Genomic DNA, 15,282 nt, shown 5'->3' on the forward strand with positions numbered 1-15,282 from the left:
AAAATAACAAAGAATTCAGAAAAATAAGTACATAAACAAAGCATAATGAAGCAACAGCAGCTCAATAAACTAATCTCTAGACACAGTTTTTGCCAAGTTACAAAATTTACATCTACATATACATTCCCCTCGTTTCCACATGAACACTGCATCCTAGTACAGAGAAATGATAAGATTATGCCAATCACTGAGTTAAGTAATCAGTTAGTAAAACCATAATTTTACAATTATTTGATTTCATTATTGTAATACTCTTCTGCACAAATTGGCCCTAGGTTTATTAGTTCAACTAAAATTCACACTATTAGAGCATGGGAGTTCTAAATATATCAATAATGGTATTTAAGAACCAGTAGTACGCTCAGCAGCTGCGCTATTTAAAAATTACTGGTTCATTTTCAGCTCTCCCTTCTATTTCCCTCTAGATGAAAGATAAAATGATAAATCATAAGTTGTGTTACCCGCAATGCATTCTACCATTCAAACAGTTGTCAACAAACTACTGCTCTATTGAATTATCGAACATAAGGGATGGAAGGTTATCAATATGAATAACAGAGAAGGATTAAAAAAGCCTCGTGTTGGTAGATTTATTACTGGCACGTAAAAGAAAATAGGAGGAGGTTGAGGAAGGATAACACCATTAGGCCTAATATCTGTCATGTGAACTCTCACTGTCCGTCACTGTTTTCATCTACACTAGAAGAAATAACATCACCATCACCCTCTAACAATGTAGTCTGAATGTCTTCATCACACTAGTGTTCTAAATAATATTTTACCATCTTACCCTATACAAATTCACAGTATAATACGCAAAAACACAATTAAAAAAATATCTCGTGCAAAAAAATCCCAATCGATGCACAACGCTCGTGGTGAACGTGATATGGCCACCGCATGCCAACCTCACAAAGAAACAAAAAAATTAGAATGTTACGATCTCTTTTGCTAGAGAGAAAATGACATGTACTGGTAGCTAGAGATACCATGGATCAGCTAACATGCAGATGCGAAACATCTGTTGTGTTAAACCTGAACAAACTATATTTCAAAACTGACCTCTACAGAATAGGATCTCATTGGATCATGGCAGTATTATGAGTCATGGAGCATCGGCTCATATCGGATCTTGGCAGCCATTGGGTTGAGCACAAATGCTGACCAACTGTACACTATAATGATAGAGCAACTTGGCTACAGTGAGCACCTAACAAACTACACCAAATAACTAGCTAAACAACAGGGACTGGGACTACTCCTCCAGGCCCTAATAATAAAAAATTTAAAAATCCATAAATTAATCATCCTATAATATACTTTAAAAGAATGCCAAGACATTCAATGCAGGGAAGATGTCAACAAGTGGAAACTATTACATTGTTTTACCTGCTGCTTCATACCCCTGGGGAGAAGTGCACCGTTACCAATCACATCACATGGTTCACGAGGTACTCTGCTATGAGTTTGTGGAGGTGAGGTGGGGGTGGTGGAAGTCACAGGCTGAAACCAAATTGAATCAAATACGATAGAGATCATAGAACTGATAGCAATATTCACTGAAGCAATTACTATTTTATACATAATATAGTAATATTGTAATTAATCACCCCAGTGAAGCTTGGTCACAAAATAGACAAGAATGCTAAAAAAAAAAAAATCACACCACCAAGAGGACCAGACACAAGGAAGGAACACCCTGATTGATAAGACACATTAATAATAAATAAATAACAATAAACTTATTGGTTTTATGCCGCACTGTTTTTCTGGCTGTTGAAGACCCTGAAGTACCAGAATTTTGACCCAAAGGAGTTCTTTACTTGCCGGTAAATCTACCAACATGAGGCTGGCGTATTTTAGCACCTCCAAATATCACCAGACTGACCCAGAATTGAACCTGCCAACTTGGAGTTGGAAGGTCGTCTGAGCTACGCAGCCCAGCTTAAGACACATTCCGTGGTACAACTGAAGAGCAAAGATTCAATGCCAAGACACAGTGATCTTCATAATTTCTTTCACACACTCACACTAGAAAATACTGAGATACATCTTTACTTTCAAGACCTGTATAAGTCACTAGAAAAGTTTATAGACAAGCAGTATATAGAACTAATGATGTATGATACCTGAAAGCATTCTGGACAAAAAGATTCACAAGACTGTCAAAATGACTTAGAATCAAGCTGGATTTGTGAAGAACTGCAACACCAAGTACCATTGCTGGAATCCATACTTCACAACTACTACTTTCCATCCAGAATTTTCGGTAGATTAGTACTAGCCCGAAGTCTGGTTGGATCCTCAACAGACCCACTATCAACTGTCATAGATAGGATAGTTGTTACTGAGGAGGTGAATTACGGTTTTTTTTTTTCTATTTGCTTTACGTCGCACCGACACAGATATGGCGACGATGGGATAGGAAAGGCCTAGGAATGGGAAGGAAGCAGCCATGGCCTTAATTAAGGTACAGACCCAGCATTTGCCTGGTGTGAAAATGGGAAACCATGGAAAACCATCCTCAGGGCTGCCGACAGTGGGGCTCGAACACACCATCTTCCAGATGCAAATGGTAGACACTGAAAATAAACAATCTCTAAGAGCATCCTAAGAATGAAACAATGTCGCCTTCAATCGCTAGAAGAAAAACCAACAGAATTCAAAGGCCTGCAACTACCAACTGCAGAAGAGACAGAACATCAACTGAGCATCATGGTAATAAAAATGCTGACATGGTCAGCCAGCATCACTAGATGGGCTGTGTTACCAACAGACATAAAATGATTTAGCACTGACCTGATTTAGGAGAAAATGTATGGAAGCTGGTTACAGTAGTTTGGACATGTGTGGCAAGCAGAAGCAGAGACAGATGTAAAGATGGGCTACAGGCCAGGAATTGTTGGAAAGGCACCCAAAGTATGATGAAAGCAATGATGGGCTGAAGTACTACATGACAACATGAAGAGAAAAAAATCTACACCCCGACATGGCCTACGACCACATGAAGGAGACCACTAGGCGATATAAACACAGACGAACATGAAAATCTGAGATGGTCTGGTGCATACAATCACGTAACGAGTCACTACAAAAAAACATACACACCTCTAATAAATACACTGCCTGACAAAGAAATTTAAGCACCCAGAAGAAATGGTCGGATGTAATGTACATGTACACGCGACCAGAGAGTATGTAAGTGGTTAGAGTTGCAATTTTCTATGACAGGTAGAACGGCCATCAGAGTGCATTAGTGTTCTTCATATTTAGTGTAATTACCAGGCCAGGCCAGGCCTGGTTGGTACATAAGGGGTGTGAACCGCATCAGATTTTCAGCGATCACAGTGATGGATATGGAGATGCAGCACACTCTACGGGACAGTATTATTAGCACCTGTCAGAGTCTGAAAGGGGCCTCAATGTGGGTCTCCATTTGGCCGGCTGGTCGAACTGTGCAATATCCAGATTTGTGGGGGATTTGGATACCGTGGTGTCCCGATGTTGGACTGTATGGGAACTGATGGCAGACACACTTGTCAAGTTTCTGGTTGACCACATCTGACCACCAAAAGGGGGATCGCCATTCAACCTTCCAACCTGCGCCTGCCATATGAGAACAAGCAATGGACTCCCTGCAACATTCTGTGTCATCCCGCACCATTGGGTGGAGACTAGTAGCAGTCGGACTAGGGATTTACCTTCCCATGCGTAGGCTGCTGTTAACACAACACAAACGGCTGCATCTGGAGTGGTGTCGTGACCAGGAAGTATGGACTGCGGATGAATGACGTCGCATTGTGTTCAGCGATGAATCGTGGTTCTGCACTACCCCAGATGACCATCGTCTGGGAATATGATGGTGACCTGGGCAGAGGTCCCGTTCTTCCAATGTTTTGGACAGGCAGAGTGGTGCTACTTGTGGCGTCATTGTATGGGGACTAATCTCATGTTTTAATCCGTATTGAAATGTGTTATTTGTAATAACAAAGTTTTTATTCTAATCCACCTGGTCAATACATTTTAATGTTGTCACATTTAAAATATCTTCATTAATTGACAAGTTATTTGTGGGACATGTTTCGCTCCCTTACAGAGCATCATCAGCCAGGTCAATCTCGAAGAATGGTGTAACATGTGATGAGACAGAACTATCTGGACTCTGCTGGAATATTTTTAAAATTGTAATTATATTTTTTTAGGGAAACATCAAGATAATGTGGAACTGTAAATGAACATTGCAAGATACTAGAATTGTTGTGAAGTTGTTTTTTTGTATGTAAATTTTCTGTAATTGGTAATTTTATTTATGTCATCAAACATGTAAAAAGACACTTGGGACATTTTAACTTGAAGAATTTCTTGAAGAATTATTTGAAAATTAATTTTTGTAATTTTGTATATGAAAATGGTAATATGGTGAAAATGAAAATGGGCTTTAGTTGTGAAACATCCTATACCGCATGTGCAGTTATGGGTGTTGAAATAGGTGTCGCAATAGGAAATCTCGAGAAGTTGCTAACTATCTTAATATGACCATATATGGTCATGCAATTTCATTCGCTAGAACAAGATTTCCTATTGGCGAAAATATAGGGAATCTAGTAGAAATTGCTTCCCATTGGTCGGTTGTGATCGGGCCATTTCCGGACTTTCTGCCGGCTTCGGAATTTTGATGCGTGTGCTCGGCGTCATTTACATCCGACCGCCCTAGCGAGCGCAAACTCGAGGGCTTCCCTCGGGAACTCCTGCCTTTCCGCGGTAAGTGTTATTTCAATGTTATTCTCAATGTTTTCTGGTTTTGTTTAATTTAATTTGGTTTTTTGGTATTTCCTTGCTTAATGTCATTTTTAAAGTTTTACATTTAACATGTCCGAGATTGCCCTAGATTTCCGCTGTTTATAATTCCAAGTCTTTCACCTTTTTTTTTTTTTTTAAATTCAATAATTCATTCATTTGTATTTTTGGATTCATAATTGTATCTGTTTGTCAAAAGCGTTAAGTATCAGCTGCTTTGTGATTTAACATTGTTTTGTAATTTTTCGTTGTTATTTTTAGTATAGTTGAGCTAGAGGGTGTTTCTTGTAAGTCTTTTCTCCCCAAAACGTTTTACGTTCCCATAGACCTCATAGGGTTCCAAGCACCTTCCACTTTCCTCTCTTAGTTGTCATTTTTAGGCCTGTAAGTGCTCCCTTGTATTTGATTTAATATTGCGTATCTAAAGATACTCGTCACGTTTCCACATTTTGATGTGAATTCACCGCCACTGCATCATTTTACTATTTCCTAATTCATATTATTAAGTGTCTATATTATATTATTTACTACCGGTATTCCTTTATTCATATTTTATTACTTTATTATATTTATTATTATTATTATTATTATTATTATTATTATTATTATATGATATATTTATTACTACTTGTGTATGAGTCTAGAACTACCGTCACAAATGGTTATGTTCGTAAACAATGACTCCAGAACTATTGAAACATTTTTTTACAAACTTTAATCTACTCTATTAGAATATCATAAAATACATAAACTTTGATCATGCCTTAATAACATGGGCTTAGTAGAAGATATATATTAAATTGTGGTAGAATGAGTTATTCTAAAATACTTAAAACAAGTAGCATGTTTAACATCTTTGAAATAGGTGAAATTCAATCTTAAGAACTAAATTTGAAAGTTTCTTTGTAATGAGATTTGGTAAAAAAGTTTTATATCCTTTAAGGATAAGAGTCTATAATGATTCAAAGATCTCGTCGATTTGATGATTGAACTTGTGACAGGATCAGCCAAATCTGAAGCTCGAAGAATGGTTACGTTTGTAAACAATGACTCAAATATTATTAAACTATTATTTCATAAACTCGAACTTAATTTACTAGTGTGTCATAAAATCCAGAATCTTTGGTGACATATCTTAATAACTTGGGTTTAGTAAGAGAGACACATTAAAATTGTGGTAGAATGAGTTGTTCTAAAATACTTAAAACAAGTAGCATGTCTAATATATTAGACAGACTTGAAATTCAATTTTAAGAACTAAAATTTGAAAATTTCTTTGCAATGAGGTCAGGTGAAAGTTTTATATCCCTTAAGGATAAGAGTCTATAAAGATTCAAAAATCTCATCGATTTGATAATTGTACTTTTAACAGGATAATATTGATCTTTGTGACATTTAAACACTTGTTGTCATTTGAGCACGGCGAGTGCTGTTGAATACATAGCTCTTGTTGACGTCGGTGACCATACGTTGAAATTGCAGATTTAAAAAGGTACGATTGAAAGGGATGTAAATTGATGATCGTGGTTAAAAGTTGTTAAGTAGTTTATCTTGTTGTTACTCTGTAATAAGAAAAGGAATCTTGTAAGTAATCGGAAGTTGTGTTGCTAGTTAATTGCCTACTTCTCGAACTTTACTTACCCCTCCAACGGTCATTTGACAGTTTGGTGTTAACTAAGGTTGTACGGCAACTGTTTGCTGTTCTGCATCTACTCCTTGTGTTGTATGAGTGAGGTGGTAGGAGTTGAGGGGAAGGAGTAGGGGTAGGAGGAGAACTGTTAGTAGGTGTGGTTTTGGAAGGGAAATGTCTAGTAAGGTCTCAGGGAGGGGTTGTGTTCTTCAATGTCCCATCTGCGTAGAGTGTAAAGGTTTTTATGTTGGCCAAACTGGCCGTGGCTTTCTTACAAGATACTTAGAACACAATAACGCTGCAAAAAATCTAAATGACGAAATCGAAATAAGAAGTCCTTTACACGAACAATTACCTAAACTTTTACAAACGCTTAATCTAGAAAAAAGCAGTTTTGCCAAAGTTTTTATCCCCAAAACAAATAGTAATCATGGGATCCGTCTCAACCCAACACAATTCACTAGAGGCAATAACAAGTGGCCTGCCTTGTCCTATTCACGCTGTTACCGCTAGCAAATATTTTCACCGGTCTAATGGATTTCAAACTCCAAGTTTATACCCAACAACTCTACAATTTTTTTTTTTTTTTTTTTTTTGCTAGTTGTTTTACGTCGCACCGACACAGATAGGTCTTACGGCGACGTTGGGACAGGAAAGGGCTAGGAGTGGGAAGGAAGCGGCCGTGGCCTTAATTAAGGTACAGCCCCAGCATTTGCCTGGTGTGAAAATGGGAAACCACGGAAAACCATTTTCAGGGCTGCCGACAGTGGGGTTCGAACCTACTATCTCCCGAATACTGGATACTGGCCGCACTTAAGCGACTGCAGCTATCGAGCTCGGTAACTCTACAATTAATCCACACTTCAAACATCGAAGTCTTTTTAATGTCTACTATTACATCTTTTCTAATTTAATAACCCTTATGATTGTTTTTACTTTTCAGATTATCAATATTCATTGTACTTTATGAAAAATTCTTGATGCTAATCGTTATACTATGTTACAGTCTAATTTTAATACTATACAACTACTTTTATCACAATTTTACCATTCTTTTAATATAACGACATTTTTAACCATTTAAATAAACTCAGGGCCCTGACCTTAGGCTTTGTTACTTATAGCTGATGATGTTCGCAAAGATGAACGAAACATGTCCTATTAACCAATGTACCTCATGAATATTTTATAAATAATTGAGTGCATTATCTTTGTATTGAATAGGTGGTTATAAAATAAAAAGTTTTTAACTTTAATACCTCAATGATAGCCGAGAGATTGTCTTTGGACTGTAGAGCTTCCCTTACCTGCTGAACAATACTGACCGCTAGGGTCGCCTCACTCCTGCTTCCATCTCCAGGCCCTGTCTCGGTCCTGGTTCCTCGGCTGGTCGCATTCCTCTTGTCTTTTCCCATCATAAAGCTTTGTTATTATTTACAAAAATCCACTGCACAGCACTGAGTGATGTCGTGAAGCAAACAACACACACTTTTACACTTGAAATTCAATACATTCGCGACGGCTTACGCATTTACTACATCTGCTGATCAATGAAAATTGGGAGCACACGCACACAGCTCTAACAGCATTCTGCCATGACACTGTGGGAAGAGTGAACCAACTCTGTTGTAATGTGGAAGTTCTCTTGCTCCAACGTTTGGGCTGTGGCTATAGGGGGTCTTAGTGATTTGAATTTTATGTTTCCAGTGGCAGTAGTGGAAGACTGAAGTCATTGTTTATCTTCCTGAGCTCACGAACCTAAGCATCCTGTCAACAAAGATTTACAGGAGCTATGTGGATGAGCACAGGGAGCCAGTGTGTGGGTGTGGGTCTAACAGTTCCTGAGATTAACCTGAGAGTACCATTCAACTGGCCATCTACATTTTCTACATATGGACTGTTTAGCCATATAAGGAAATAAAGAGATGTCGATGAAAGCTGAAGAAGTACAAGGTGCATCGCATTAAAAAAAAAAAAATTCATGAGAAAATGGTACCTTGTTTTCAGTCAACCTGGAAAGTAAGGAGTAGAAATCAGGGACATATTTTTCTCAGTATGATACTTACAGCACTTCTTGAATGAGGAATTTCTTCTCCATCACCCTGTCTTGCACTTTCAAGCACTGACACTGGAGCAGCTGGTGGAGGTGGTGGTGGAGGTGGCGGTGATGGTGACAGAGCTGTTGAAGTTGATGGTAAGGGAAGGAGAGATGACTCATTTCCAGGTGATGTAACCATTCCATTTGTCATAGTATTAGAGAGATCACAAAGCTGGTGAACTGAAGGATGAGCAGATTCCTTCTCTGTCATTTTATCAATTCCTTTAAGGTAAATAAAAATAGAATACATATCATTTCAATTTTAAAGAGTTTAAAATTATGAATTTAATTAAATCCAGGAGGGAAATATACAGGAAAGAACAAACCTTTAGGAAGGAAATAGTGGGAATGAGGGATGCACTGATGAAACTCATCAAAGCAAGCAACATCTCGGTTGAAGAGCGACAAAAGAGAAGTCAAAGACTTAAGAACATCTGGAAGGAGTGCAAAGAAAAGGGAATCATAAAATCTGATGGATTGTGTAAATAGGTCCAATTAATAATAATAATAATAATAATAATAATAATAATAATAATAATAATAATAATAATAATAATAATAATAATAATAATAATAATAATAATAATCTACAAATACATTCTGTGAATTGTGTTGACAGCACAGAAAATGCACCAGAAACTGACATAATGAGAAATTACCAGTACGTGTTTTCCAAACAACCACTATATACACTGAAGAAAATGGAAATTGCAACACCCAGAAGGAGTGGTGCTACATTGCTGCAATTGAACATGCAGGACGAGTGTTCGGTTGTGGTTCGATTATTACAATTTCAGGTCCCTCTGACCGCAAGTTTGGACAACAATCAATACAGGATGTGCCCACCACAAGCTGCAATACATTGATGAATTCGTCGAGGCATGGAGTCAATAAGGCCCTGGATCGCTTCCTGAGGAATTGTGGCCCATGCTTGCTGCACTGCACGGGTCAGTTGTTCCAGAATTGTGGGTGGCTGAGGACGGTTGGACAGTTGTCGACCCATCATGTCCCACACATGCTCAATAGGACTGAGGTTCGGGGATCTGGCGGGCCATTCTAAGGTTGTGATGTCGTGGAGAGCTACTCTGGAGATGCGTGCAGTGTGAACCCGGGCACTGTCCTGCTGAAACATCCCATTAGCAATGTTCGCCATCATAGGGACAACCACTGGATTGAGTACCCTAATCAACATACAGTCGAGCAGTCATATTGCCCTCAACAAGTACTAATTGTGATTTCACATTAAAGCCGATAGCTCCCCAGACCATAATGCTTGGTGTTGGCCCTGTGTGCCTCTCGACAATAAGATCTGGGCGGCCCCTCTCCCCGGTACGTCGGTGCACATGATTCCGGCGATCACTGTGGGCAAAACAGAAGCGCGATTCATCACTAAAGACCACCCTATGCCATTCGTCAAACCACGTCGATCTTTCTCGACACCAGGCCAGCCTTACACGTCACTGTTGTGGGGTCAATGGAACACCTTCTGCAGGGACACGGGCTCATAAGCCAGCTGCACGCAGGCGATTACCAACTGTTTGTTGTGTAACGTGAGGTGCCACAGCTGCTCGAATTCACGCTGCTGTTGCATGGGGTACCATCCGAATGATGCCTGTCGGCCAACACGTGCAGCGACAGTCCTTAGCGATAATCCAGCCTCACACAGCCCAATTATCCGAGCCCTCTCAAACAGCGACAGCTGTTGATAGCGTGCTCTTCTCTGTCATCGAGACATGTTTGACGGGGAACAGTTCACTGCACAGACTGCAAGTCAACTACGCTACACCAGAGTCCGTATACTGGAGCTGATTCCTCCGCGACCAATCACGTGGGGAGACCTGTAGCAACAATCCAATGGGTCTGAAACTTTGATCGTTTATGTACCTACATGGCATTGTTCCATATCATGAAAATCAACACGAACAACCAATGCCTTCATGGTGTTGTAATTTCCATTTTCTTAAGTGTATTTTCCCAAACAATTAAAATACAGTAATAATAATAATAATAATAATAATAATAATAATAAAAACAACAACATAAATTATAAAGCTAAAAGTACAATTCGCCAGGCTGAGTGGCTCAGGTGGTTAAGGCGCTGGCCTTCTGACCCCATCTTGGCAGGTTCAATCCTCACTCAGTCCGGTGGTATTTGAAGGTGCTCAAATGTGTCAGCCTTATGTCGGTACATATACTGGCACGTTAAACAACTCCTGTTGGACTAAATTCCGGCACCTCGGCGTCTCCAAAACCCGTAAAAATAGTTAGTGGAACGTAGAGCAAATAATACTATTATTAAAAGTACAATTAGAAATAGCTGGTGACATCACTGGAGTATGATGTAACAGAAAATTACCAACAAACTAGCTAGCTGGTCTCATGCCCATGTCAGAGCAATACACCACTTCGCACTCTTCTGGATCAGCAACGAGAGAGGATGTATTACTGGAGCACTTCATTATAGTAAGTTCTAACTTTCAAGTATTTAAAGGTATAAACAGAATTTAAACAAATGTTTCCACATTTCTGAACAATTTTCATCAATCTAAAAAAAGTGTGATTTAATAGAATCTGATCTTCTTTCAAGAATGAAATACGTCATTGTTTAATAGCATGGTTTTTTTTCATTTCTTTTTTTTTTTTTTTTTTTTAACATGTATGTTATAGTGTTACAGATGTTAGTGTTCGACAGACTGAACTTAAAAATGTTACCACATTAACTGACTCAATACTGAAATACATGGCTTCTTTCGTAATAACATGTTTGCAGCAATAGCATCCATGACTTCTATGAAATATACCATTTTACTAATGACTTAGGTGCAACATATAGTACACTCGCAAGAATCCTATATGCTGAAATATGCCACAATCAGAAGGGATACTTTTTCTATTAATGCTGAATTGATTAATGAAAGTAACCTCCAAACCAGGGATGTAGTTATTAGATGGCCATATTCTGTAGATAACAGTATGGCTCTTAATAACTCCCATATCACAGCACGGTTTGAAGTGGGGCAAGTTAGAAAGGGTTCCTGACAGGTAATCTCTTTCAAGAAGATATCTTTTAACCTCACATTTTCATACAAAAAACAAGACCTCAAAACTGTTATAATAAATGAAGACAAAAAAGAGAACAGCATGGAAAGGGTGATAGAGGCCTGTAAAAGACAGTTTCTCATTCTAAGTCAGGGATTGCGAATCAAATGTTGAGACAACCTGTTTATACGGACTTCACGTGCCATATTTTAAAGCTTATTCAAACAAAATAACACTGGAGCACGCTAAAAAAATACTTGGTTTGACCACTACTTTCTAGATTTGCACTGTTCATAACCCTCGCAAGAGTTAACGGCGTTTTTCAGGAAAAGTTTAAAGAAAAACAAGAATCTTAAAACATTGTTATTTTTTTAACACAGTGATAACTAACAACTTGTTAGTACATATTTAAAAACTGTAAATGAAACCGGTCCTAAATATTATTTCCTATTTCCTCGAACAATCTGAAAAATGGCAAAGTAAGGACTATGAAGACTGCAGTGACCCTAAGAAAACTTGAGAACGAAAAAGAGGTAGGCTTGTAGTCTTATGTGACCTGATATCGTAATCATAGCCACAGGACTTCCAGTTTTACATGGAATCCGACCCACTGGGACGTGATTTTTCATTTAAAAAATCCCTTGTGCACTGGCCAGGATTCAAACCATGGCTGCCTTGATGAGAAGCCTGTGATTAAGCCTCAGACTATCACGCCCCAAACGAAAAAAAAAATTCCTAGAATATCTACAGGAAGTTTTTCGAACTCTATCCCAACACATACATCAAGCAGAATGTGTAGCGTTTACCTCCAACAAACCATGACAATGTGAGAGATATTCAGCAAAATTTTCACATTCCTTATTTAAAGGTTGCCCTAGATTATTCAACAAGTACTGTATTACCAAAATACGTAGGCAAGTCAGTAAGTATCTGCAATTTTGCTGTAATTGTCTTTAGTTTGGCTCTATGGCATTGTGCCTACCAGCTGCTAGATATCACCGTTGTCTACGTCTGTGGTAGGTTTCAGCGTTATCAGATCAGTATAGTTTGCACTATTGCGACGTAAAGATGGCCACGCCACACACTGTTTGCACCAAGGAAGAACAGTGTTCTGTAATCCGTTTTTTTGTGGTCTGAGGGTGTACCAGGAACAAAAATTCATAGAAGACTTTCAGCACAATAAGGGGACAATGTTTTGCCACAGCAAAGTGTTTACCAGTGGATTGAAGAGTTCAAAAGGGGTCTCACGAGCGTGAAGGATGAGGAAAGATCCAGGCATCCATTTGCGGTCTCAAGAGATGCCAATATTGAACAAGTGCGTGATATGATCCTGAATAACAGATGAGTGATTGCTGATGATGTGGCAAACCATATGCACATTAGCCATGTTTCTGCATATGAAATCATGCATTAACAGGCTTAACTTTCACAAAGTCTGTTTGAGATGGGTTCCAAAACAAATCATTGAAGAGCAGAATCGCAATTGTCTGAGAATCTGTCAGCACCTACTGGACCATCATGCTAACGAAGGTGAAATGTTTATGAAACGGATCAGCACTGGAGATGAAACATGGGTTCACCATTTCGAACCAGAGAGCAAATGTCAGAGCATGGAATGGAAGTATCCGCTGTGGCAAAACGTCCCCGTATTGTGCTAAAAGTCTTCTATGAATTTCTGCTCCTGGTATATCAGACCACAAAAAACAGATTATGGAACACTGTTCTTCCTTGGTGAAAACAGAGAGTGGCACGGCCATTTTCATGTTGCAATAGTGCAAGCTGTACTGATCTGATAATGCTGAAACCTACCACAGACGTAGACAACAGTGCCATCTAGCAGCTGATGAGCACACAATGCCAGAAAGCCAACCTAAAGACAGAGTAAAATTGCAGATACTTATTGACTTGCCCTCATAATTAAGTCAGGCTTGAAATTATACAGTACAGCGAAGGGTTTGCGGATAGGTACAGACACTTTTCTGTCCCGGAATAAATACAAACTTACAAACTAAGGAAGAAAATGTTAATTCAACTTTAAAACAAGAAGAATAAGATACTGAAGAGAGGCTTTTAAATTACACAAGATATTCAACATGTAACAATGGGACACATTACCTGGAGTATCTGGCAAAGTAGCTTTCAATGTTCCCGGTTCAGCTGGTAATGCAGGACGGGAGCCTTCCATGCTGGGTAATTCTCCAACATTCTCCGATGAAGTGGAACTAGATAAATGACGTCGAGTACGTTTCGTAAGAGATTTTGCTATTGTACCATAATCTGATGGCAAGTTAGCCAAAGCATGAAATACTTGTCGTTTACGTATGATCGTGTATACCAAGTTTGAGTTGCCTGTAAAGATGGAAGTAAAATGCATAAAAGAATATACTGAAAACAAGAGTAGTCAGTATTAAGGACAAAGATAAGACAAAATAGGAGAAATGAAACAATAGATTTAAAAGAAACGTTTCTTCAAGTTATCTTCAGTGGAGCTTATAAATCTCATATTTTATCCCGTATTGGCTCAACACAACTAAGGTTAAGTTATAAGTAGGTTACCCACCTTCCAGTACTTATCAATTTCTTAAAAAAAAAAAAACTATTATATAGAAATTGATAAGTATTGGAAGGTGGGAACCTACTTATAACTTAACCTTAGTTATCTTCAGTGGAGCCGGCTGAGTGGCTCAGACTGTTGGGGCGCTGGCCTTCCGAACCCAACTTGGCAGGTTCAATCCTGGCTCAGTCCGGAGGTATTTCAAGGTGCTTAAATACGTCAGCCTCATGCTGGTAGATTTACCGGTACGTAAAAGTACTCCTGCGGGACAAAATTCCAGCACCTTGGCGCCTCCGAAAACCGTAAAAGTAGGTAGTGGGACGTAAAGCAATTATTATTATATCACCATCTTCATTGGGGGAAAGACCAAGTCTGCTATATATCACTGTTGTACATTTTTGGTAGTAAACAGGTAATTTCCTGTACATATTTCTATTATTTAAATATATTATGAATTTATATGGTGCTATCAATATCCTCTCCTGTGAATTACACTGTAAATAGGCAAGTCAGGTGTAGTATATGTCATGAGAAACTTGTAATATTATTTGCTTTACATCCCACTAACTACTACTACGGTTTTTGGAGACACCAATGTGCCAGAATTTAGTCCTGCAGGAGTTCTTTTATGTGCCAGTAAATCTTCTGAAACAAGGCTGACGCTTTTGAGTACCTTCAAATACCACTGGACTGAGCCAGAATCGAACTTGATAAGTTGGGATAAGAAGGCCAGCGCCTCAAACGTCTGAGCCACTCAGCCCGGCAATCTTGTATTTCACAATTACCCGAGACCATTCTGAAAATATTTTGTAGTCTCTTCCTTTTACCACACACCCTAGAAAAAAGTACCACAAATATTTAGTCATCCATATGACGACTTAAATCCTTTAATTTACCCTCTTTTTAATGCATAAATCCCTTTTCCATCTTACAAACAATTCTACTCCATTATTTATCCTGTTCCATATATCGCTGCTCGCAAAAACTTTACAACTTGCTATTTCTTATTCGTCCTCCCCTGTTGTCCGCAAATTGATTATTCCCAACGTATTGAGTTACACTGTTTGTTGACAGTTTTACTGCCAATTTCCACAAGCCCCACCAATATTGATAGTGGGTCCAAACAAATACCAGTCCACGTACTGAAAGGAATTAGCTACGTCT

General features: G+C 38.7%; 1 protein-coding gene across 2 annotated transcripts in view; it reads right to left on the minus strand.

Annotated features, from left to right (window-relative positions):
- LOC136863283 (protein HID1) overlaps positions 1-15,282 on the minus strand; it is a 204,958-nt gene that overhangs the window by 43,080 nt on the left and 146,596 nt on the right. For both annotated transcript variants that reach the window (XM_067139669.2, XM_067139670.2), the window contains 3 exons: positions 13,680-13,913; positions 8,494-8,747; positions 1,390-1,503 (listed from right to left, as the gene is read on the minus strand). In XM_067139669.2, coding sequence (XP_066995770.2) covers positions 1,390-1,503; positions 8,494-8,747; positions 13,680-13,913 — 602 coding nt within the window. The remainder of the gene's footprint in view (positions 1-1,389; positions 1,504-8,493; positions 8,748-13,679; positions 13,914-15,282) is intronic.

This window comes from Anabrus simplex, chromosome 2, assembly GCF_040414725.1.
Source record: "Anabrus simplex isolate iqAnaSimp1 chromosome 2, ASM4041472v1, whole genome shotgun sequence".
NCBI lineage: Eukaryota > Metazoa > Arthropoda > Insecta > Orthoptera > Tettigoniidae > Anabrus > Anabrus simplex.